Source organism: Puccinia triticina, chromosome 7A (genome assembly GCF_026914185.1).
Source record: "Puccinia triticina chromosome 7A, complete sequence".
Classification (NCBI taxonomy): domain Eukaryota; kingdom Fungi; phylum Basidiomycota; class Pucciniomycetes; order Pucciniales; family Pucciniaceae; genus Puccinia; species Puccinia triticina.
This window is the reverse complement of record NC_070564.1, coordinates 1,790,060-1,814,880: the sequence shown is the minus strand read 5'-3', so window position 1 is coordinate 1,814,880 and position 24,821 is coordinate 1,790,060. Positions and strand designations below refer to the sequence as shown.

Here is a 24,821-nt window from a genome sequence, read left to right as displayed (position 1 = left end):
GGGTGGTAGTACGTACACACAAAATTCATGGTGTGAAGTTTGACATCAGCCAGCTAGATGAAGCAGGTCCTCGCGCATGGAGGAACCGAAGTTGATTGTCAAACCGCCTGGTGAAATACATGTTTTGGGATACAAAGTGTCTGAAGGGGTGAAGGTTAGGAAACAAGGCTGCGGGTGAGCTCGGCATGGCAGCCTGCTGGGAAGGCTACATATCCCCGGCCAGAGCACGGAGCCTTGAAGTTTATCCGGAAGAATGGTGGCCCAATTCCGACCCGTGAAGCAGGGGCCCCCTGAAACCGAAACAGTTCACCTAGCTTCTCGGGAGCAATGATGAACCGGACATTGTACTGATGTACTCAAAGAGATACGTGTCACAACCAATGCCGTATCATCGGGTGGAACTAGACTGCAAGTTGACCGAAAAGCTTTAAATAAGCCCATCTCCTGTCGCTTCATTGGGTCTCAGTCTGCTCAGCTGTTAACAGCACCGAGGTACCCTCCCTCCACTTACCTCGAGTCTCTCTTTTATAACACTCCTTCAATCGACAAAGTACAGAAATAAAATAAATAACATTATCAGATTAACTTGCGGGTGCTATCCGGCTCTCCGAACTACAATGCAGAAATGCCAATCACTGAAACGGTTCACAACCTTGGCCGTTTTGATAACTATCTCCCTTGGATTTTTTATCAATGCCACGAAAGGTGCAATGTTTCCGAAAGGTAAGGATACATTTTGCAATTGTCACGATTTTTGCAAGAGTAAAACAAGTGGATAAGCCGAGCCTAGAGACTAACTTATCTTTTCTACTTGAACAGCGAGTGACATGGCCAAGTCCACCGTGACCGATGGGTGAGCTTCAATCTCTTATTCCTGACAATTGGTTGAGATTGAATGAAGAGTGCTAGGGTGCTTATTCGAAAATTTTCACATTCAGGTCGGCCTTATCTCCCTGTGCTCAACAGATTTTCAAATCGAAGCCGGAGATTACGCCAAGAACTCACTTGAAGGACTCGAAGAGTGGCTACGACAAGTTGTACGCGAAAATACAGGAATCAATTAAAGAGGGCAATGTTATTCATGTAGAGGATGGCGAGAGTGACGATCTCTGGCAAAATATTCTTGGAATACTGAGGGGGGTGGTACCCAAAAAAGTCTTCTTACACGGCGGTTATTGGAAACTTCGTAAGGAATGCGCCCGTATTATGTGGAAATATTTCCAAGATAGGTTTAACATAAAAATGCCAGAAATCATGACACTTCATGCAAACACGATAGGAAGCTTCACAGATTTTGATCGTGCTGAAGGCCCCATGCTTGTCAAAGATCAAATTGAAAATTTAAGAGCTGCTAGTCTAGACCTTAACACAAAAGAATACCGAGATGAATTAAAGAAAGCTGAGGAAAGCTTGCGTAAAACCCTGAAAGAAAACAAATTCACTACCATCTTCTTGAAAACAGCTCCTGCTGGATTGGTCGACATCCTCAAGAAATTCGAAAAAAAAGTTGCAATAATCTGGACCGGACCGGTTGAAAGAATACCTGACCCGTCGAGCTGGCTCATAAAATACAACTATCTTCAAGCCCCAGAAGAAGGAGACAGGTTACTAGCGATGGGAGTCCCAATTATCATAACTAGTCCGTGGATAGCAAACGCCAGAATGAACGCAATTGTAGACAAACAATCCATGAAAAAATACAGGAACCTTCTTCCCCAGGGATCAATGTTTGTGCCCACTGACACCACTTTTCACGGTTTTGATAATCTTGAAACTATTCAATTGCACGAGAACCGCATCTTTTCAAACTACATCTTCGCCCTGGCCGACGCTCTTCAAGACAAAATGGAACAAATGGATAAGAACGCAGAAAAAGCAAAAGACGATAAGCTGGTAGAGATTAGTAATAATCTGTACCTGAACAAAGCCGATCGGAAAAAAGAGATAGAAGCGGCAGAAAGTAATTATCTTTATGCAACGCGCCTGCCAAGACGTTGGAAAGAACTCAAAAAGGGGAACACAATATATAAGATTTTCCGGGAATTTTGTCCAGTCGACCAGGCTATTCAAGTGGTGAGCGACCCGCATTTGAAGGACAGTGTGCGAGAAGTGGTGGAAGTTGGAATGAAGCGGCCCAATAGAGATCCAAAAGAAAAGAAAATCCACGTCTGGCCGGAGTCGGGTACGGGTATTTTCATCATCAGCCAAATGTTTACCCATGAACTGGAGCGACAAATTCAATTTGTAATTGACTGGATGGATAAGGGGAAGGAAGAGAAAATAGACCTGCAAACTCCTCTTGAACTGTCGACTCTTTTCGAACTTCGACAAAAATGGGGCTATCCAAGCTCGGCCAAGTAGACTCGCGACGCCATGACGTGGTCGAATTTCAACTGGGCCCCCAAGCAGATCACACTGCCGCCATCCCCATTTGAACCTGCTCAATCAAACCCACGATCCCCTCTTATTTTAAGCTGCTTCTTGTTGTTTGTCAAGAATTCAAGATCGGGTAGAATTTGAAAGACCTATCAGCCACCGATCCTGATCAGACATCATACCCCGGGTCTCCTTCTTGCTTCTTCATTCTTCATTCTTGGTTCTCATTTCATTTCTTTCGTCAGTTATACGTTTCATCTGTTTCATCTCTTGCTTTCTTTCAACTGTGAATAGTCCATTTATTTGTTTATATTTGCAAGCTTTCAGAGTTTCAGATCAATTCTCAAACTGATTGTTTCGAACGTCAATACCAACCGGAAGAGACTGTGAATTCACATTAAAGCATTGAAATATGCCCAAAAGCTCTTCAAATACTTTCGTCCGAGTCAGAGGCCCAGCCAGATGAGTATGTGATGGAGGAGTGATGATTGGGCCTTCTTGTTCATGTAAGAACCTCCACTGTCACACATATTTATGTCATCCATTCACCTTTCCTTATTTTGTGAAAGGGTTTGGTGTGTATGAGGTATGGCGGTCAGCCCAAAGCCTAGAGGCCTCATGAGCCATTCATTGTGTTGATAAGCAATAATTTGGAGAACATGGACAACTGAATGATGGTGGGATTCCACGCGGACAAAATTCATCATCTTATTGATTGAGGTTATTGCCCGAAACCGGTCAAGTGAAGAGAATATGTGGATGTGTGTTATCCATAAGGTATGACAGCTTTCATTTTGTCCTGAAGTGATATATGCCAATATGAGCAAGACAGAAAACAAAGCGAAGGCAAGAAAACGTAAGTGATGTTCTTTTTTTCCTGGTCAATCAATGGCATGGATATCTGTCAGACCACAGGCATTGTAGGCTGACGAGAGATAAAACTAGGCTGCCCGAGGGGCGGGACCTGACTGTGGACTCGTTGAACCGGCCTATCCAGCTTCTTATCGGACAGCCATGTCCGAAAATAGATCGGACAGGCAAGCCTGGACTGTCATCAGACTTGTCTGTCCGGTCAATCAGCTCAGGCAGTGAGTGGGTCTCCCTAAATCCGCAATGGCTAGGCGATCTGGAACTTCATAGACAAAAGATTAGGGATATGATTTTACGGTATAGATATGCATGATGCTGGTGAATACGTCCACACAATCCTCGAAAATGATAAGAAGTAAAAACAAAAGTAGATACACCTGAATTCAAAAGTCTGGGGCTATCATGCCTGTTTGCTGGTGGTTGATAATTGCTGTAAGTTGTAATGATAATCTGTCAAAGCGGAGTAAAAGCAAATTGATCAATCGTGAGCTGATCAGTGTGGGTGCAGATAACTCCGACAAGTAAACCACGAACCCTCAGCGGATTCGATGCAAGTGACGTTAGCTTTCAGCTTATTGATAGTCTCGATGTACTCGTCCTCCTCAACGCTGTCGTGCACGATACCGCCGCCGGCCTGGAGATAGATTACCCCATCCTTTGCCACCATCGTCCGGATCGCAATGCACGTGTCCATCGCGGACTCCTCAAAGTTGAAACGGCCCACCGATCCCGCATAGGAGCCTCGCCGCTCCTTCTCCAGCTCGGCGACCAGGGTGATCGCTTTCAGTTTCGGCGCTCCTGACACCGTCCCAGCGGGGAAGATGGATCTAAACGCATCAAACCTGTTATTTTGAGCATGTATGTGCGAGGAGGATTGTGTTGTGTGGCCGACTTAAATTTATCAGTTCCTGCCCTTGTGAACATCAATGTATACAGAAAGGATGAAGTGTGGTAGTGACCTACCTCGTGAGCCCTTCTCTCAAGACGCCGCTGACTTGACTTGTGAGATGCATGACATGGCTGAATTTTTCAACAGCCATTAAGCTGTCGACGTTGACAGTCTCTGGGCGACAGACCCGATTGACGTCGTTCCTAGCCAGATCGACCAACATGACATGTTCGGCACGATCCTTGATCGATCCAAGTAATTCCTGAGCTAAAACTTCGTCCTCGGCCAGGTTCTTTCCCCTCCGGATAGTCCCCGCGATCGCATGGTTCTCAACCACTCCACCAGGACTGACTTTACACAGGCATTCCGGCGACGCCCCAATTAATTGGACCGCTTGCCCGCAGTTGATATAAAACATGTATGGGGAAGGGTTGAGTCGACGCAAATGCCTGCCTTGGTCAAAATGTTAAGCGATCCTAAAATCTTCTTCTCTGGCGTCTGGAAACACCTTGAGTTTAGGGAACTCACCGATAAACATTGAACGGATGCAGTCGGGTTTCTTTTTTCAGCCGTTGGCTGGGAACGGCTTGGATGATGTCACCTTGGGAAATATTTTTCTTTAGGCTGCTAACAAAGCCCTCGTAGCCCTGCTTACCGACATTACTGACCGCTGGTTGACGTTCATCTTTGGATGGAATCGGCTCTTGTACTGGCAGGGGAACATGGTTAGATTCTAGACGATCGCACACATCGACGATCTTCCCCTTTGCGCGTTCGTAGGCTGCGCTGACCTGCTCCGCCGTCGCAGACGAGGCAGATGGGATGATGATGTTGGAGACAACCTTGACAGTTTGAAAGGTATGGTCAAATACCACAATCGTATCGCAAATCATGAACGCCGACTCCGCCATACCGATCGGGTCCGACAAGGGGCGCCGAGTGGTAGGTTCGAAGTGAAACACACAATCGTAAGAAACATATCCGATCGCACCGCCTAAATCAGGGCAAGGCCGGCATGAACGAGAAACGCTTCAGTGAAGGAATTGCCAAGTCTTAGACTCAAATTTAGAAACGAAATACCAGTGAATGGGGGGATTCCGGGCACGGGTACATATTTGTATTTATTGAGTTCTTCTTCCAGCGGAATTAAAGGGTCACCCTTGAACGCGTAGTTTTCACCCGTCCTGATGACTTTCGAAGGATCTATAGTAACAGTTTCTTTATCAGTCCATGTGTATGACAGATTCGATGCTACCTAGGCCCAGAAAGCAGATCAAAACCCAAGGGTTTTCTTGGGGGGAGAATAGAGGACTGACTGCTACCAACAAAGCTGTAACGAGCTTGGTGACTCCCGGCTACGACGCTTTCTAGTAAGAAACTCTCGACGCCTTCGACGCCCTGATCGCTCGTTAAGGATGAGGTTTTTGATTGACACTGTGCCCCATTGGTGAGTTTCAGATAAGCCGCGACCGGTGTGAGCAGATCTGCTGGTAGGGAGACGAAAACCGGCAGGCAGTTCCCCTTTTGTTGGTTAAGAATAAGATCTTGGACGTCCTCTAAACTTGGCTCAAATTGGTATCGATTCAGAGCGGCACGGAGTGGCTGATAAATGGGCATGCAAATAGTCAGCCAGCGGTCGGCTCAAACGTGTACCTAGAAACATACGAACTGGAATAGTCGACGGAGACATCTTGGTTTGTACTGGGACGAACAAGATTCCAAGATAGTAAGAGCCATGAAAAGGGTTGGTGAGAGTGTGGTAATAGAGTATGAAGCTCACGTTGAAGCTGAATCGGGTCAAGAAGATGAACCTTGAGCGGTCTTTGCTGGCGTGATAAAGAGATCAGAACGCGAGGGTCCGTTCCGGCAAGACGAGACGACGAGTATCAAGTGAATGCGGCTCTGCTTCTGTTTTAAAAGTTGTCAATCAAAACGGAAATCGGTCAGGACTCTTCCCAAGCATGTATTGGAGGTCAAGGGGGACGCAAGCAAGCCTTATCATACATACATGCACACTTTCTCCTGCGGTTCAGCGATCGTCCTAAGCTGAGCGAGATGTATATAAGTCAGATCTTGAATGCAAGTTGAACCTTTGAACTCGGCTTGAGGCTATAGGTGGAAGTAAACCGGAAAGAAATGGGATGGTAACGAGCATACTCGAGGCAGAACCAACAAGGTTAATAAATCTTTGGAGACGAGACGTTCACAGATGCTGTATTGAGAACCAACAGATTTCTATGTGAATACACTTATTTACATAACATCTTTCACATCCTCTTCTTCATCGACGATCGATTCCATCGAGGTCAAACTCAAGCCCATCCTTTTTCGTCTGTCGACACTCGACAGATAATCGACCCGATCGAGGTGGCTCTGCGAGAGCGATGGCGATTGGCAAGCCAGTGTCTCAGACGACCTAGGAAAGTACAGCGAAACGCTTGTTGACCGCATCTGAGAAGCAACAGTCGACTGACTGAGGACTCTCCCAAAGCTTGACCATCAGAAGAGGGCAAGCTAACATCCCGATCTTCCCCGGACATCCCTCAGCCCACCCCTACCCGGCTCTGCATACTGCAGCGCCGGACGACAGAACCTGTCCAGACTCTATGCCGACACTACCTACTCACGGAAGATTCAGGCGGTGTGACTCAAGCCGGCCGGACACCCATGCACCCTTTGATCGTCTTCCCAGCCCGCAGGATGGAGCACCAGATCACTCTATCATTGTGGCCCCAATATGCCGACTATTTTCTTGCCATGAACCATTCCTGTCCACTCCAGGCGCATTGGGAAAGAACAGTCTACTTTCATTTTTGTTGTTGTTTCATTTGTTCAAGCTCCCGGACCCATGCCCCGGGAATCAAACTTAACGTAATTCCCATCCCAGCAGGTTACGGCAGGAAGCTGGAACTAGGGTCCCTTAAATGGTTCATATCTTTGATTTTTCGTCCTATTTCCATAGAATTAGTACTCCCTGCGGACTTGACCAATGTTTCAACAGTGCAGTCTCCAGCGGATGCGGTACAGGAGGAGAATCTCATAGCTCTTTGATTATGCAAGGATACCAAATACCCCTCCACTGTCTCTTAGTTGGTAAACACGGCAGGTAATCCAAAGCCTTGTCTTGAACTTGACATGATGGAGCACGATGGAGCCTTCTTGACATGCACCTCATTGCACATAATACTATATTGGTCATCCCCTGGGGAGCAGATTGAGAGCAAAAAAAAAAAAAAAAAACGAATACGACAAACACCTTGACATTACTGGCCATGAGAATCGGGATTTTGGGGCAATAAAGAATTAAGGTGACGGAGGTTCTATCCAGAAATGAATTAAATTAGAATGAAGCCTTTTATTCTCAATACATGGTAAGAGTGATAAGAGTAGGTCACGAAGAACGAGGTAAAACAGTCGAGGTGTCCGGCATTGGCCAATCAGGAACCTGGTTTGAAAACTTAGGTTGGACCTTTTTAGATTTTTGATGTCGGTTCTTCCTTTTCTACGACGGTCGTTGCAGATGTGCAATGGTTGTCCATAATTACTGGTGAGGGAAAGGCACAGGCAACATGAGTACACAGGTGTTGTGAGTACAAAGAAGTAGAGTACAAACCTGCTCCCTTCGATTCTGAGGCCATTTCTGCCTCGGAAGTTTCGATGGATTTGGTGAATTTCTGTTTCCTTTTGAGTTGACGACGATAGAGAAAGTAGCCCAATAGCAGTAAAAGAGAGATGAATACGACGATTATCAGATCTATTAAAATCACTACGGTCCTTGCTGTTATGAGAGGAGTCGATGAGTTGGCGGGTGAGGTTTCGTACAGGGCTTGGGGTCTTGCAAAGTTTAAGTTCAAGTTCTCTAGATTTACTAATCGGTCGATAATTATGGGTGACATGATTAGTAATGTAGAGGGGAAGCTCTCCGTATGGCGAAGAAATTATTGGGCAGCTGATTAAACACTGAAGTGTGGGAGAAGGATGATGGGCAATGGAGCAGAGCTGGATAGGAAACTGCCTTATCTATCTATAGTAAAACGGAAGCACCTCCTCAGCTTGTCTGGTTTGATTCAGAATTACCAGCCGTCTATGCTGAAGAAAAGATGGCTGAAGTCTAAGGCGGCTATTTACTGGTAACAATCCTTGTTGAATTCGGGTCAGAACAACACTAGATGGCGAGCTGGTCAAGAGCTGAAGGGATGGGAGTAAATGACTTATTTCACCCAACGCCATTCACGAACATCAGGTCAACCCTCTCCGCCGCACTTTTGTTCAGAGCACGAAAGGATCAGGGAGTTAGCACTTCCCTTTGTAAAAATGAGCGCACACGACTGGGTACATTTGACCTCCGAATGCCTATGTCCAGGGTTATGGATCTTTACATATGGATCCCGTCAAGACGCCACTCACAAGGATGTTGTATCTTCCATGAGCGCTCGGCTGCTAGATCCAAATGTTCCATAAACCTGTGACTTAGCATAAATATATCAGCTGTGGGGGGCTGTAGGGCAGGGTGTTTTGTGTTTTGGAAAGCGTTGAAGCTCGTTGGCATCCTCATCCACTTGTTCGAGCGGTGAACGCGAAGGAAGTCTGACATGCAGTCATTTATAAATGGCATGTTTCTCAAAAGATCACTATATCAATGACCACATCTCAGTCAGGCTATGGGAGACATGTTTGGGACATACATAAATAAATATTTAAATACTTTTCAAGGCAGGAAGGGATGGGGTCGCCGCTACATCCAGAAGTGCTTTTCCCAACAATTGTTACACATGCATAACGAGTTCACCAGCTGGTTTGATGAGGTTATGGAGTCGGAGGCCAATAGACCCTCTAAACAAGCATGATGGCTGGAGACGAGTTGTCCAGATGTACGGATGGCTGCGGGAAACGATGCTAAGTAGATGCTTGGATTCGTTCCGGAAACAAGTGGCAATGCAGTCTTTCTTGTAGACTAGCAGGCCGCTCTGAGTAAATTCTTCATGTTTTAATTACAAAGCAAATACGGGTCACTTATAGTGGGCCCACACTGTTAACCCAATAGCAAGATCAAATACGTCCAGCCCCCCTCAACGCTCGTTCCTTTTACTTTGACTGACAAATAAAAGAAAAAGGAGACGGAGACAGAGAACGAAAAAAAGACTGGTAAAAGATAATACCGGAATAAGAATTTAACAGCCTAAGTTAAGTGACAATAGATTTGGAAACAATCCGAGTGTTTGACAAAGTACACTTTCTTCACGGTTGAGTCCTCTGAACCCCAAGAGCGTAGATATCGCTTGAACATTTTTCACCATCAAAGACAAGGAAATTCGCCAGTGGGGCTTGTTTTCCACCCAACGCGTTCAAAACTTCCTGCGACAAAATCGAGCCAATTACTGCACAAGAGGGGATGAACTCGGCCCGAGATGTTATTGCCAGCTGCCTAAGATGTCAATTTCGGGAAATATTTGAGAGTAAGAGAAGATCAGTATATCAAACGCGGGGTTGAGTCACTGCGCTAGAAAGAAGTTTTTACCTCAACAGGTCATGCGGGACAAGTGATTTGTCAACTCCACGGGTCTCCAGGAGTTCGTCCGAGATTTTGACCAAGTCGGAAGCATGCTCATCACCTTCGGGATAGTCAACGTTGTGTTTTGATTGAAATTCGAATAAGACTGGAGAGAGTGAATATAAGCAATCAGAAAATTATGGGGCGGGAGAATCGCGGATGACATACCAAGAGAAGCCCATAGTAATGGGGATACCTTCTTGATTCGCTTTGGTGTGACATGGTTGAGCTGGGATTTCTGGACAGTATCGAATGGTAAAAACTGTTGGTTTCTTTTTTCTGAAGTTTTTCTGATTTCACCGTTGTCCAGCGTTTTTTCCTTTTCACTGTTCTCAAAGAAATGTTCAGAATATGTCCAGCACAACGAGGGAGGGGAAGCCAAACCTTAGATACATGTGATCGAGTAAATCGGCAAAAATATAGCCATGGACGCCTAGACTGGCTGCTGCGAAAAATGGCTTTTGAACGCGTCTACAAAGGGAGTTGACTCTTTCCTAAAAAACGAATATGATAAATTGTTGATACTCCGGAGCAGATGGGATAGGGGAAAGGCTTACTGACAATCACCGATGACCTGGAATCGTTCAGACAGATAATGTCAAAGCTGGCCAAAAAGCCGTCTTCGTCGATCTTGGATTCAAGATCATCCGTGAGTCCAATGACATTGACTCGGGGGTTCAAACTATTAACTCTCTTTTTGGCAACAACCACACGCTGTAGACAAATGATTAGTCAAGGGTAAAGGACTTGGAGAGTTGAATGGTGCTTACTTTTTGGCCGACATCTTCCTCGCGAAAGAAAAACCCAGCGCCCAAATCTTCTGGTGATACATCATTTTGGTCTAAAATAGTAATCGAGCCTACTCCGGCTAGGACGATGTTCTTACAGGCTTCGGTGGAAATACCCCTGAGATTGATCATTAGAACTGAGCTTCTTCTCATCCTTCGAACAAGTGCAAATGTCGGAGATTCAGTTTCTGCTATGACATTAGGAAAGATATGAGTTTATTCTAGAAATGTTTAATTACCGATTTTGAGCCTCGACACCCCAAAGCCTTATCTGTCGATCATAGAGAGCAGCTGTAGTCAAACAACAGGCAAGAGGCATTTATCAGTACGGCTGCATCAGATCGAGTTCAACTCAGCAGGTCATACCTTCTTCTTCATCAATGCCAGTCTTTTCGCACAATCCGGGCGCCTATATGTCGGGTACACGTTCACACTTCGGCAAGCTGTTTACTCCATTGGAGGGTGGACGACTTGACTCACCATACTTCCAGTGCTGTACCAATTAAATTATTTATGTGCGTTTACCGGGAGCGCGGCGAGAGGTGGGCAGAGTCCAAGGTATGGCGGCAGTGGAGCAACTGCGAGGCGCATGCGCAGGGGCATCCGCAGCGCGCAGCCGGGGCGCGCCAGGATAGACCAAACCTGAGAGATTGACGAGGTGTCGAGGACATGGTCCAAGGCCAGTGAATCAACTTGTAATAATCATTCAGTGAGAAAGGATAACAGTAAAGTGAACAACTAGACTGTATACTATAGGAGTTGTGGGTGTATAGGTTAGAAGCATACTACATAGAGAAATGCTAATACACTATCTCAACACGTAGGACTACTGCTAGGAATTGAGCTGGGGCTGGAACTGGTGAAACAGGAGAGGACACAGGGGATCACTATCCTATTGGACAGTCAGGCAGTGATCAACAGACTGAACAAACCCACTGCTCCCAAATCCAGGAAGTACTTATTCATATAACTCCTGCAACTACTCTTGACCATTTGTGCTGACATTCCAATTTGTGTTTGGTGGTGCCCAGGCCACTGGGGAATTCAGGACAACAAGAAAGCAGACAGACTGGCAGGCAAGGCATATGAGGATTGGTCCCCAACCCTACCAATTGACTACAGCATACAGAAAATGTTTACCTCAATTCTCAACAAATCACTGGGACACCCAAACCACAAACCATTGGAATTCCCTCTATCTAAACTATTACACCAGTTGCGCTCGGGAAACTCCCTTTGGAACAACTTCCTCTTCCGCAGCAAGCAAATGGCCTACCCAGTATGTGATAGCTACAATGTCCAGGAAACAGTTGGGCACTATATTGTCTACTGCAAAAAAATTTCCATCCGCCGGAATCATCTACACAACAAATTGAAAGCACACAAACTGCGCTCATTATCTCTCACAACTCAGTAGGTGTTGAACAAGTGGCTCCATTTCTACTATACACGGGACACTTTCCTGACACGAGATTGTGCTTACCCGGCTTCCCGGGAGAGTCCATCTAGGAGATTATTATTACAACCACTCCTCTTTGTTATTTTTCCTTTTTTCTGTTTCTTTTCTTTTTTTTCCTACTTCTCCTTTTCCTCTATCTTCTCATTGTAAATCCCAAAGTCCAACTCACTGGTAGCCATGAAGGCATCTTTTTTTATTAGCTATGAGCTAGCATTGTTCCTGGTAGTTATAAATAGTTGACAATGTTAAATCAAACTGCACTGCAACAAAAAAAAAAAAACTCACACAAATTCATTGCTTTGGGGCTTGCAGAGCTTGGAGGCAATTGAGCTTAACTAAGTCCCTCTTTTGCCTGAGGCTTTGCCAGAGGGACTTACAACTTGTCAGAAATTCTTGTGTGAGAGAACCCAGTCCTCATTTTTTTACTTCTGCTGTATTGCAAGTAATTCTCAACCACCATTCACAAGACCAACTTTTCATACATCACATGATTTTTCTCATATTATACACATTTTTCAGATTCTCTATTGACTGAGCACGCTGTGGTGAACAAAGGAGGTCACTGCATAGAAATTTCAGGACCTCCGCTGCTCCAAGATAATTCACGGGTAATGTTGGGGGATCTGGAGAAACTCCACTCCGCTCCGCAAGTAAGTATAGGGGTATAATAATCAAAGAGCAAGTAAAAGTAATGTATAAATAACCACAAAACACGTAGAAAAGCCGCAGTAAACACCGTGAAATCCTCCGTCAAGTACACTATAGACAACTCCGCAAGTCAAAACAACTCCGCCGCAAGTAGTAACATCTCCGCCGTAAGGAATCCGTACCAGAGTAACAAGAATGAAGTAAAATCCGTAAAGAAAAACAATGATGAGATGATGGGGGAAAAATCCCCCCCCCCCCCCCCTCCGTACAAAAAGGAAAAACATTGTGAGAAAGAAAACCATCCTCCTCCGCATGCCATTCGCCAAGCCACACTCCCACAACCACACACGTCATCCGCCCATTCGGCTCTCACTCGGATCTTCTGTCCACATCGCCGCACGTCATTGCCCACCGTCGGACTCTCTCTCCTTAGCTTCCTCGCCTTTCTAGCCTTCAATGCTGGGATCCCACACGCCGCCTCCGCCCCAGCTACACCCGCTGACATAGCCCGCTTTGGCTGTCAAGGCTTCCCCCGGTCACAGCCTATACTAGCCAGTCCGCGCAGGCATGTGTAAGTCGTTTCCAGCTCCGCCGCCGCGCCGTGTACATAGCCCCGCGCTCCGCCTTGTGGACATATTCTGCACTGTGTCGCTCTGCACCAGCTTTGCGGAATCCGCAGCCCGCAACCTCCGCAAACCCGTGCGGACAATTTGGGTCCCCAACCCAGTTTTAGCATCACAGTGCTTGGAAAAATTTTGTGTTATCTGGTACATTCCTTCAAAAATGAGACTTTTAAAAAAATAATAGAGGAAGGAAGATGGAGGAAAGGGGGTCTAAAGTTATATCTGATGGAAGGGAAGATGTAGGGGTACCATCCACCAGAAACAAGTTGAGTTCTGGTCGTTCAAAGAAAAACAACACCAAAACCCAAATTTCTCCCATGCAAAGATTCCTGAAAAGTCATCAGTCCCTCCAGCAAGAGAGGGACTTGGCTAAGTTTGGGAGGCAATGTGGTTTGACAAAAAGATCCATGTCACTGATTAGCTCAGGTCCCTTTGGTATTGGTCCAACTTGGTGAAGAGAAGAGCGGAACCGGTAACTATGGTTGTCGGCGCCAGGGGTAGGTGCACACCAAAGTACGCCGCCCGCGCACCCTTGCACCCGGGCGCGCCCTTTTTCCCAAAAAAGGGGGGTGGCGCGCACTTTGCAGCCCTAAATTTTGCAGGGAGACCCAGCGCGGAGCCTAGAGCACTTGAGCTTGAGAATTCATATTTAGATGCCCCTGGGATTGTTGATATTAATACAACCGAGTATTTTTTAATTTCAAATTCAAAGTTTTTAGTTATTGAGCAGTATAATGGTTTCTGTATGGTGTTGGTATTGGATGGATACACCAGTGAAGGCCTAGTGGTTAAAGCGGTCCTGGGATTGGCAGATAGGCTGGGTTCTAAAGTGAATTAAGGGTGGTGAGTTCAAAAGCGGTCGGATTTGCTGGTTCTTTTCAAGTCTGGTTTATTTGGGGAGGGCCGCGCAACTCAACTCAAGGTGCCAAATCATATTGCAAAAGATCATGTATTTACCACTAGATGTCCGCACCAGGTCAGAATTACTCAGATAACAACAACGCTGGGCCACTTAGCATTAGAGTAGCAGCGCTAACAGGAGCCCTGTTTTCCTTAGGATCTCTCACAACATATCTGTTTTTGCAATACATACAACTTTTTTCAGTGGCAAAGTCAGTTGGGTAATATGTTTTTCAGGATTGTCTTGCTGATCTTGGCCAGCTAAAACTCCCACCAGTGCAGTTGAATGGTAGCATTGTATTCCCCAGTAAACAGTTGTTTTTTCTGTTTTGATGACTTGTGTTTTTTTAATTTTGGAGGTCTATCAGGGTCCTTTTGAATTGAGATGAGGTCTGAAAATGTGTGCCTCACTTGGGAGTCCCCTGATTCATGCAGGACATGGAGCCAACTGTTTCTTTATTACAGCCATACCAAAAAAGCTTGAATGCTTTGGAAGGAATTTCCACCGGAAATTCCTATGGGATTTTCCAACCTTGTATGCAATAAAGTGACAATGTTGGACATGTTGATATATGCAGGATGCCCATAATAATATCACAAGCAGGCAAGCTCAATCAGAGACTTCTGGCTGGTTTTCCCTAATTTTGATTCCAGAATCAGAATCCTTGACCAATTTTCACCACGGACTCCCATTCAGATAAACACACCTGCGTGTTGTGGTGCCGGTCCCCCCAGCGACCAACATTTTTTTTGCTACCAAATGGCTTGGCCGGTAGCATCCTTCAGTAAGCAACTGTGCTTGCGTGGATGGATATTGATCTGTCCAACCTTGTTGTTGGATACCCACAGGTTGGCAAATCCAGAAGGAATTTCTGGCGGAAATTCCTCCGAAAGAAGCCAAGTTTTTCACTATAGCTGTAGTTTGGGTGAGGTTTCAAGGGTGAAAAATGGTTTGCTACAGCAGGATGCTTTTGGACGCGTGGTAGGTGAATGATAAATTGAAAATGATGGCAAAGTAATTAACAACAAAAGTACACACCATCTATATTGTAGTTCTACATAAGTTTCACATGGTTGCCTTCCGCACAAACTATGTAAACAGGTTCATAAAATAGACAATTAAGTAAAAAAAGAGGGGAGAGCAAACAACTGCTAGAGACTGAGTGTGATTCTATCTTTTGGAGAGGGAAAGCGGTGACTGGTAGAAGAAGGATACATACCACCCGGGGAATCAAAACACAACAATTGAATATCAAAGCATGTGCATTGATTATGTCATATAGAAGGTAGTAAGAAAACTGCTGAAGATTTGGTTTCCTCCACATAAAATGTCAAGTCTCGCACGAGAGTTTAATTTGATTACGGACACTCTCCAAAATAGTCCACATGACACCATGTTGAAAGAAGCTCCTGAAGGCAGATATTGACAGGCCAGAATATAAGACTTTGATTCCACCTCCATTAGATTTATTGATCAATTGTCGGAATAGATCCCAGGCAGCTTTGAATCCAAACGAGTTTCTTGTTGTAGGTAGTCTTGTTTGTTGACCATTCATGCTGTGTGAATTATGAGTTGGGTGGGTCGTGACTATTGAGCTCGCTAATGCATCTCTTTGCAATCTACTCTTGACGACATCCAAGGGATAGATTATCAACTTTTGATAGGTCCCGGTTGAGGTCAGTTGCCATCAAAAGAAGAGCATATCGCAGAAAATGATTTTCATGAATTGGATTCTCTTTAAATAAATCTAGTCTGAAATCCCTCACCCAGCTGGTAACACCACAAGTCGAGCCACACAAGAATGGCAAAGCAGACCTTGGCAAGACGAAGCCGTATTCTGAATTTGAGTCCAGCGATCTTCGATACTCAATCTCGTCAATCTTCTTCTCAGCGAAAAACCGAGCAGTGTCGTATCCCAGGAAGTACAGCCCTGTGCCGAGCGTATCGCGTAGACAATGCAGATTGAAGCCGAAATACAGACCTTTTACTATTCTTTCTCAGTATTGGATTAACATTGAATTAACGTCAACTTTTTTGCTGAATTAGGTTGGGGAAACGCCCCGGCAGTAGAACTTGGCAGAGACAAAATAAAACTAACGCCCATGTGAACTGATAATTTCTCTCGCGCCTCTCCAAGTGTTGATATCCTTCAACGGTCGATTTTGCTTAGCCCTATACAAAAAAAAAGGTTAAGTATATGTACACACAATTGCTTACGCCCAAGGATTCCATAGAAAGGGATCTAAGCTGGGGGATGCATTCACTCACGCGATAGCGGACTCTAATTGTGATCGGATTTTTACCAACTCAAAAGCGCAGGATCCAACCGATATTAGGAACCCGGACGACATTCCCCCAGCTAAACCTGAGAGGGCAATGTCACGAGCAGAGGAGGTTGAGACCAGTTGGCGCTGGTGTAGAAACTGCTTTGTGTCATTGTAGATAGTGAAGCTTAATGTCCGTACAATCGTGATCTGTGGCGGGGGAATGGATGGTAAGTTTTTGCACTCAAAATTCAACGGGAAAGGGAGCACAAGGTAGTGCTCTGTACAATCATCTAGAAAAGACTTGAATCGACTACCAGCCCATTGTGGATGTTGATGAACTGACCGTGAGCATGGGGATGGCTATACCTCGATAGAAGCCCTTGGGGCCCTCCTCGACATACGTCTTCTTGACACAATCCACCACTGAATCATATTTGTTCACTTGAAGTCGCGACTTGATGGAATCTAGTGGGAATGCCGCCATCGTCGCGACCATTGATGAGATCGCAGCTGACACACTGGTCCGGTGATCTATTTGATAGTTTATAATTGAAAAGTTAATCTTCAGCGCTGTGAAATAGGTGAGGTTGCAGGGATGTTTGCTTTTCTGGGACATTTTGGCGCGATTTCTTGGTATTTACTAACGATAAAGAATTTTCCTCAGTTGTAATTCCAACGTTGACCACGAGGTCACCGTCTTTGAAGGTCCATCCATTCGGCGAATTGTGAGAGGAAGATAACAGATGGATGGGTTGCAACCGACTGGCCAGTTATTGGATAAAGGCTGTGAGCGAACTGGCGCCCCATTCGCACCCCGAGGTCTAACCCCGGGGAGCAGGGTTCGGGACGGCCCTCTTGAGCACCCCGAAACCCCGGGGTGGAAAATGGCATTTTTCAATCCTTTCTGGCTGGGCAATGAAACTTTTGGGTAACAAAAATGCACAGGATCATCTGGTGAAAGTTGATTGAGATCAAATTTTTACCACCAAACAAGGCTTAGGAGGCCCCTCTAAAGCAAGCCATCAAATAGATGACTTCCAAGGACTTCCAGTCAATCTGGGAGCTCAGATTTTTCCAGATTTTGCATTGTCCCAAATCCTAGATCTGCCTAGATGTCCCTGCAAAATCTGGGTTTCCAGATTGAAGGGAAGTCCGCAACTGGGTGACTTCCCTTGGGATCTGGCACCCTCCCAGATGCCGCTTTGGACCCGAAAAGTCTAGATTTTTGCAGGGAAATCTAGCTTTTTGGGCTCTAGATTGTTTCTGGGAGACTCCCAGATCTTGACGCGAAGTCATCCACTGTCAAATTTGAACAACTCTGAATATCAGATTTTGCAGGGAAATCTGAATTTTAGAACTCTGGATCACTTCGGGGATCTTCGGGGACCTGTATTCTTTCCAGATCGACCCCCAGTGCACCAGATTTCTGGGATGCTAAATGTTACACTCCCAAACGCCATAGAGGTGTTACCCCCTGCTATATATGTATCACACAATTTATCACCGAATTTAACGGCGCCTTATGAATTTCGAAGACTGCCTGGTTCGGCGTGAATGCGGGTTCCGGAACACTTGTCCGTTTTGTGGTGGCCACTGGTATCGGAAGGACTTGATAAGATTTTAGTCCTGATCATTCATTTTTGACCATCGTTGAACTTCAAATCAAACCCCAGATAGAAGATGAGCCGAACGGACTGGAAACCCGTGCCAATTTGCGTTGGAGAATCCCCAGTCTATCGTCCGCGCCTCCACAACTTTGGCAATGCACGGCTCCGCACGTCATACCCAGAAATTACACAACAACGGGATGTGGTGCAGGCTGTTCCGCAACCCATGCCCTTTCCTAATCAACTCCTCCGACCGAGGTGACATAATGATAGCCATCTCAGCAAGTCGACCGACCTAAATCCTGATTCAGGTGTTCGGCAGAGTCTTCAGCAGGCCTGGAACTAGACGGAAGTGATGGGTGACCTCTTTGAACTTGAGCGATTCAACAATTCTCAAATCGCTCTTTTTTTGAAACAGGGCGAGAAGAGCCTGGTCCTTAAAGAGAGAAAATGCTGATGGTGGGCCCCAACGTTGTGATCGAAATGTGGAGTAGGATAACCCTGTTCCTTTGCTTACAATCAACCAGTCTTGGACCTTCATTTGCCTATCATTACCCACCACGGATCATTTTGCTTGGGAAGATTGCGTTCTTGGTTGGTCATTGACTTGTTCTAGTCTCTTTCACTCAAATTAATTCACGCTCTCGGTGCTTTCAGAAGTCTTATAACCTATCCCGCATCGTTTTTAATTGAACATCACATTCTCCAGACAGGCATATCCGACTAAATTTCCGAAGGCTTATAGAATTAGAAAAGGAGACTCAATAGTAATAATATTTTAACCGTCTGTTAGCACCAACTCAATCCCTTCACAATTTATAAACCTATTAATCACCGGTCTGAGATCATTATGAAAGCGGCTAATAGTCGAGATTCTGACAAGACGCAGACCAATCAAAATGTCCCGTTATCCTTGCTCATTACCGGACAAAATTTCTCATCCCAATCATTTTCATCCTCCTCAAGAACAAGTTATCCAAGTCATGATTACAATGGTGATGAAAAGGGAAGTCTATCTTCTCGAGAAACATTTGAAAAAAGTATAATTTTGCCTCCTAATTCAAGGCCAGCCCCTAAGCCTGCTCCAGTTACGGTCAGCATTTCAATTAAGTTCTGGACATGGTTCAGCCCTTATCGACAGATGTTATTCCTTGTGATCATATTTCAAGCCTGCTTGGTCCTGATTAATCTGTTGGGTGGATGGCACTTTGTCAGAACCCATTCTTCCGCGTTCGTCACCGGAAATATGTTGGTGGCTATTGCGATCCGATCCGAATGGGTGATGCGATTGATTTACTGGATCTCCATCAAGTCGTTCAGGGGATGGACTCCCTTGAAATTTAGAGTTGCCGTTGTTGCAATCTTGTATCACATTGGTAAGCGTCATTATTCGTTTAGTCAGAAAGCTTATGGACATTGACCCGAAAACAACACTATAAACCGCTTCAGGTGGTTTGCATAGTGGATGCGGCATCTCTGCAATGCTATGGCTCATTCTGTCTTGGGCTTATCACATCATGAACAAAAATCTTTACCATTATCTGGTCCTCGTGTCATTGTTTCTCTCTATGCTCGTTACTGTTGCAACCTGCTTTTTTGCAACACCACTGATCAGAGGATTGCACCACAAGTATGCATTATTTCTTTGCTTCCAAGCCACTGAAATTGTTTCTTACGGAGTTTTTTGAACTTCCTTTTATTTAGCACCTTCGAGATAACCCATCGGTTTTTGGGATGGTAAGCTACTGCTCTGATTTCGATAGACTATAAACCTTGTTTGACGATACATTTCCATGAAAACCTTTAGGCTGGGAATAATTACTGGTTTGATTTTTGTCATCGCTTCAAGTTGGTGGGACGTCAACACGCAATCGTGGCGAGCATCTGGAAGATACTTAGTACGGCAAGAGGAGTTTTGGTTTATGATTGCCATAATACCCTTGTAAGTTTTCCGTTTATTCGACATCAAGACTGCCCAATGTAGGGTAAACAATGATTTTTAAATCATTTAAAGAGTCGTAGGCCAATGGGTCACTGTCCGTAATGTACCGGTGACAGTGCAGGCGGTGAGTCATATCCATCGCAGAAAGTCGGCTTCATGGAATGATGGATTGACTTCACGGTTTTTCTGCTTAATGTCCGAAAGCCTTCTAATAAAGCTTCGGTAATCCGAGTACCTGGTGGTTTGACGTCTGGTCTCCACACTCGAGTATCCCGGGGTGGATTAAGAGAATGGCATATCTTTGGTGCAGTTAGGTGAGCAATGGAAGTCAAGTGATAAGAAATTGCTGGGAGAGTTATGTTTCTCATTTTGTTCTTTGGTTCTTTTCAAAATAGTGAAGGAAAACATGCGGATTGTCATTACATCGTCATGGCAGTTCAAGGGGGCTTTACACGAGCTATGAATGAAGAACAACCAGAAACTCTGTACACCAAAACATGGAAGGTAAGTATAACGGTTATGAAAGCTAAGCATGATATCCTGGATCAAGTTGCTTATTCGACTATCCTTTTCAAAAAAAAAAAAATCAAAAGCCATGCGGATTGCCTTATTTTTCTAGACTCTTCGACAGGGGAGTGGCGATTTGTACGGGATCGGGTATCGGAGCTGTTGGATCAACATGTATTCAGCACGATAACTGGTTCCTCGTCTGGATTGGAGCTGACTTAGAAAGGACTTATGGGATCGAATTTATGAATTTTATCAAGAGTAAGATCCAGCCCGAGCGACTTTTGATTTGGGATACCAGAGGACCACTGGGAAGGCCAGATGTCAACGTTGAATTAGCAAGAGTTTACAAACAATGGGGCGCTCAAGGTATGCTTCTTCCAAACGAAGGACTCGACTCCACATAGGATTGCCCACATTCTCTCCTTTTTTGACTGATCACAGTTGCGCTGTTTATTGGAAGTCCTGCTCTAAACAAAAGTGTCTTGAGGACATCAAGAGCACGCGGAATACCCGTTTTCGTGAGCTTTTCACTATATATAATCTTTCCCTTGAAACGTCGCAGTTTTCTTCTTCTGATTAAATGAGAGCCAAACTGATACCAACTAAAAAAATTACTCTCATGCAGGGCTCTATTTGGGATGCTTAATGTCATCAATCTCCCATTCATCGCTTTTCAGCTGCGAAAAATTCCATATGAATTATTTCAACCGCAACCAAAGACATTTATTTGAGCAGATCTCAAAGCCTCTTAACCCTGATGAGTTCTAGACCTATGAAATTGATGATTTTGATGTGTCTTCCTTGTGATACCAACACGATTAATTTATTCTGAGTCCTCATTTTTGACTCTACTTTTTGTTTTTCTAGATATACAACATTGATTAGAATGGAAAGCATCTTGCTTTTTAGATTAAACATTGTCTTTTTTTGAACCATTTTCCCGGCCTTTGCTTCATTTCGCTGCTCTTTCTTGCCGGTTTCATAATCATAAATCTTTTGATCAAATTTGCAGTTCCGCTCATAACAGGCGGATGGGGTCTCCTCTTGAGCCGCACATCTCAAAAGTTGACATATTTATCTACAAACTATGGACTCACTCACATTATCCATAGGGCTTTTGAATTTGATCATCTATTAAGGTAGTTGACACTGAGCCCAATGCCCTCTCTTCGACCTTCTCCAAAGGCTGGAACATGACCTTTTCCTCCGCAATGCTTTACATCCCGGCAGTTCTCCAGCAACAAGCCGGGTTGACTCACCCATCTGGGCCTTGTCTTGTCTTCCGCTCGAACCGATTCAGTCATTTGTTGGATTACGAAAGCCGATTCAAATGGCTACGATCTTCGCAATCAAGGAAATCCACCGATGACGTCATGATCCTCAAGTCGCTGATCACCGAAGCTTCAAGCTGATTTCCTCCAAACGGTTCAAGCTCACCAGCCCTTCTTGACTTCCACCTTCGAGTCTCGTTGACCATCCGCCATCTTCCACCCATCCTCCAGCCTTTGTCCTTTCCCAACTTCAAAAAACCATCCAGCCATAATTTTTGCTAGTGCCAATTCACGAGCAAACAGAATAAGAAAATCCGAAGAATAGTCTTTGATTGATATCTGCGACCATGTCTGATGCTGCAGCAAATGGTGCCTCCGACGAGCTGAAAAAAGCCCTTTCCCTCGAAACCCTTTTTGGTCTCAAAGGTCTTGTCGCTGTCGTCACAGGTGGCGGAACCGGGTGGGTCAACTGTTTTTTTTTAATCTTCCCCTATCCTCTTCTTTCTGCCATGAATTGCGTAGATATACTCCACCCCTTGACGCCAAAGGATTTTCACCTGGGCTCGCCACCCTATCAATTAAGAAGTACTGATTGAACTGCGTTGCTGCTCGAAAACAACAAACAGAATCGGTTTGATGTGCACCCAAGCCTTGGCAGCTCATGGTGCTCGAGGTACGATCGCAAAACTAATTTCCTTTCCTTGGGAAAAAGATTCCGGAATTCTCCTATATCTTGCGCTTTTCCCTCCCTTTTTTCACCTTATCAGTTAAGAAAGACTATATTCTCAAAGATAATCGGCTGTTTTTGTTTCCAAAGTCTACATCACAGGCAGGAGAGAGGAAGTATTGAAGCAAGCGGTTGATAATTACCACCAACACGCCCAAGGCGAAATAATCGGGTGAGTCGAGGGAAATTGGTCTCCTTTTCCCCTCAGTCCAACTCGTATTGTCTGAAATTTAAATCGAGGATGTTTTGATATTTTGTGTCCCACCAAAGACTTCAGGCAGACGTTACCGATAAATCTGATTTAGAGAAAATCATAAAGGATATCTCGGAGAAGGAGCCTAACGGCATACAAATTTTGGTTTGTGGTAGATTGGAATAACCGTGCCACTGCCACGTAGCATGATTGAGTGGAGATTATTGGTCCAAAGCTGCACGAGACTGATGCTCAATTAGATTCGTCCTCAACTTCCAGGTAAACAACGCCGGAATCTCTGGTCCAAAGACCGAGGCTTTTAGTAACGGACATTCGATTGAAGAGGCTTCTCAAAAGTTCCTCAAGAATGAAAGTTTTGACCAATGGGATTCAGTCTGGAGGACCAACGTTTCCGGCGTGTTTTTCACCACCGTCGCCTTCTTGCCGTTGCTGGAAAAGGGGGGTAATAATAACATGAAGTACCGAAGTGGAGTAGTTAACATCACCTCAATTGTGAGTTTGATAAACGATTGGTACATGGGTTAGCTTTGAGATTTAAATACAATACCATTTCCATAGAGCGGAATGGTCAAAATATCACAAAATCATTTTGCTTACAATGCTAGTAAAGCAGCTGCTATTCATCTCACCAAGTAAGCCTTCCGTTGTGAACTTGTGATAATCCAAAGTGCATCGCTCGACTCTGTGTATGTTTCTGACCGTGCCTCTGGTTTCAATTAGAATGATGGCATGCGAGCTCGCAAATAGTAAGATCCGCTTCAATTCTATCGCGCCCGGCGTTTTCCCCTCTGAAATGGTATGCGAGAATTCAAGAAATGTATGAGATACCAGATTTGGAGAACCGCTGATTCGTATTTGAGCCCGAACTTTATTAATCAGACGGCCAAACGCGAGAGCGATGAGTTGAGTAAAATCAGCCTTCACTTGATTGTTGCTGGCTGCGTTCTGTCTGACTCGATGCTTCATTCGGATCGAATCTCTGCATCTCACGATGAAATTATTTTTTTAGCCGAGGCAAAAGCGATATCTCGGAGTCTTTTGATGCTTCGAAATACAAAATTCCAGCAGGGCGTCCGGGGAAGCTAGAGGAGATGGCGGCATCCATTATCTACGTGAGTGTCTCGCTCTCTGCTTTGTTAGCAGAGCTGGGTATTTCAAGCGCTCTCAACATTCCCCCCGAGTGTTCATAGCTTTGCGGTAAAGGTGGTCAATACTGCGACGGTTTAGTAATGAACGTAGATGGCGGGATTTTGCTGTAAGTGGGTCCTTCGGTGCCCCGCTGAAGACACGAACTTAACACGCTTTCTATTCTTCGTAGCACAAACCCGTCGGCCTGTTGATGAAAGGTCACTTCCCGTTCATTCGCAGTATTAACCTACCCAATCAAATCGGCCACCAGACAGTGTTACCTTCTACCTTAGCTCTCAAAAATTATTCCGCATCAGCAGCGCACCAACACGTCATTTCTTCACGGCTCTTACGAACCAGAAAAACATCAACGTCTTACAAAATCGCATTTTTTACCGGGTCCGTGAATTTTACAAAACTTATTTCACAAGGCATAACCCTTGTGAAAGGTATGCGTTGGAATTTTATGGGATGTATGGGGTAATATGTATTTTTCCAGGGCTTTCGGACTTGTCTCGGCCCTTGTAAATTATACATTGTAATACATACAATGTAAATATACTGTGTACAGAGGGCTTACATAATATTACACTGGATGTTTCACAAACCTTGTGAAACCACCTTTGGAATTTCATCATTCGAACTCAGAAATGTATTTTTACGGGATACAGATTGTGAGCCTTGTTTTACAATGCTGTATTCGCCCGGAAAAGTAAACCAATTCATAAAGATACACAAATTTTACACGCCTCAACACCTCGATCACGCTGGATTTCCACCCACATATTTATAGGGAGTTGAAAAATTGACTCCCAGCACTGCCAGCATATTTGGCTGGGATGAAGACATCCCAGTTTAACTAGGATGCACTCAACCAATTTAAAATGGGTTGATCTCATCCAATGAAATATAAACCCAAGGGGGGTACCTTGAATTTATATTTAATCAGTTGAGATCAACCAAGTTTAAATTGGTTGAGTTCATCCCAGTTTAACTGGGATAACCTCAACCCATCCAATTATGCTGGCAGTGCAGAAATTAAATTATCAA

At 44.8% G+C, this 24,821-nt stretch overlaps 9 protein-coding genes across 9 annotated transcripts; 4 read left to right on the top strand and 5 right to left on the bottom strand.

Moving 5' to 3' along the window:
- Window positions 1–617: 617 nt before the first annotated feature.
- PtA15_7A221 (uncharacterized protein) lies at window positions 618–2,361 on the top strand (the record flags this gene model as incomplete). The annotated part of the gene is made up of 3 exons (XM_053170806.1): window positions 618–723; window positions 820–853; window positions 939–2,361. The coding sequence occupies 3 exons, from the start codon at window positions 618–620 to the stop codon at window positions 2,359–2,361; spliced, it is 1,563 nt and encodes a 520-aa protein (XP_053022050.1).
- Window positions 2,362–3,646: 1,285 nt separating this feature from the next.
- On the bottom strand, window positions 3,647–5,825 carry PtA15_7A220 (uncharacterized protein; the record flags this gene model as incomplete). Its single annotated transcript, XM_053170805.1, has 7 exons — window positions 3,647–3,696; window positions 3,781–4,088; window positions 4,210–4,584; window positions 4,664–5,129; window positions 5,216–5,338; window positions 5,452–5,737; window positions 5,805–5,825. The coding sequence occupies 7 exons, from the start codon at window positions 5,823–5,825 to the stop codon at window positions 3,647–3,649; spliced, it is 1,629 nt and encodes a 542-aa protein (XP_053022049.1).
- Window positions 5,826–6,021: 196 nt separating this feature from the next.
- PtA15_7A219 (uncharacterized protein) lies at window positions 6,022–6,586 on the bottom strand (the record flags this gene model as incomplete). The annotated part of the gene is made up of 4 exons (XM_053170803.1): window positions 6,022–6,043; window positions 6,144–6,244; window positions 6,309–6,321; window positions 6,393–6,586. 4 exons carry the CDS (start codon window positions 6,584–6,586, stop codon window positions 6,022–6,024), a joined length of 330 nt encoding a protein of 109 aa, XP_053022048.1.
- A 1,022-nt stretch (window positions 6,587–7,608) lies between these two features.
- On the bottom strand, window positions 7,609–8,031 carry PtA15_7A218 (uncharacterized protein; the record flags this gene model as incomplete). The annotated part of the gene is made up of 2 exons (XM_053170802.1): window positions 7,609–7,679; window positions 7,749–8,031. 2 exons carry the CDS (start codon window positions 8,029–8,031, stop codon window positions 7,609–7,611), a joined length of 354 nt encoding a protein of 117 aa, XP_053022047.1.
- Window positions 8,032–9,373: 1,342 nt separating this feature from the next.
- Window positions 9,374–10,957, bottom strand: PtA15_7A217 (uncharacterized protein; the record flags this gene model as incomplete). Its single annotated transcript, XM_053170801.1, has 9 exons — window positions 9,374–9,560; window positions 9,654–9,792; window positions 9,855–10,012; window positions 10,071–10,180; window positions 10,248–10,400; window positions 10,457–10,628; window positions 10,714–10,765; window positions 10,841–10,883; window positions 10,955–10,957. 9 exons carry the CDS (start codon window positions 10,955–10,957, stop codon window positions 9,374–9,376), a joined length of 1,017 nt encoding a protein of 338 aa, XP_053022046.1.
- A 4,478-nt stretch (window positions 10,958–15,435) lies between these two features.
- Window positions 15,436–17,087, bottom strand: PtA15_7A216 (uncharacterized protein; the record flags this gene model as incomplete). Its single annotated transcript, XM_053170800.1, has 6 exons — window positions 15,436–15,759; window positions 15,872–16,092; window positions 16,204–16,277; window positions 16,374–16,579; window positions 16,716–16,903; window positions 17,018–17,087. 6 exons carry the CDS (start codon window positions 17,085–17,087, stop codon window positions 15,436–15,438), a joined length of 1,083 nt encoding a protein of 360 aa, XP_053022045.1.
- A 1,742-nt stretch (window positions 17,088–18,829) lies between these two features.
- On the top strand, window positions 18,830–21,077 carry PtA15_7A215 (uncharacterized protein; the record flags this gene model as incomplete). The annotated part of the gene is made up of 10 exons (XM_053170799.1): window positions 18,830–19,355; window positions 19,429–19,609; window positions 19,684–19,716; window positions 19,787–19,921; window positions 19,994–20,045; window positions 20,126–20,235; window positions 20,317–20,425; window positions 20,515–20,797; window positions 20,873–20,949; window positions 21,057–21,077. The coding sequence occupies 10 exons, from the start codon at window positions 18,830–18,832 to the stop codon at window positions 21,075–21,077; spliced, it is 1,527 nt and encodes a 508-aa protein (XP_053022044.1).
- Window positions 21,078–21,624: 547 nt separating this feature from the next.
- Window positions 21,625–21,843, top strand: PtA15_7A214 (uncharacterized protein; the record flags this gene model as incomplete). Its single annotated transcript, XM_053170798.1, has 1 exon — window positions 21,625–21,843. One exon carries the CDS (start codon window positions 21,625–21,627, stop codon window positions 21,841–21,843), a length of 219 nt encoding a protein of 72 aa, XP_053022043.1.
- Window positions 21,844–22,049: 206 nt separating this feature from the next.
- PtA15_7A213 (uncharacterized protein) lies at window positions 22,050–23,983 on the top strand (the record flags this gene model as incomplete). The annotated part of the gene is made up of 11 exons (XM_053170797.1): window positions 22,050–22,162; window positions 22,329–22,375; window positions 22,520–22,601; window positions 22,700–22,787; window positions 22,902–23,135; window positions 23,202–23,275; window positions 23,364–23,439; window positions 23,523–23,545; window positions 23,653–23,755; window positions 23,834–23,898; window positions 23,962–23,983. The coding sequence occupies 11 exons, from the start codon at window positions 22,050–22,052 to the stop codon at window positions 23,981–23,983; spliced, it is 927 nt and encodes a 308-aa protein (XP_053022042.1).
- Between the last annotated feature and the right edge of the window lie 838 nt (window positions 23,984–24,821).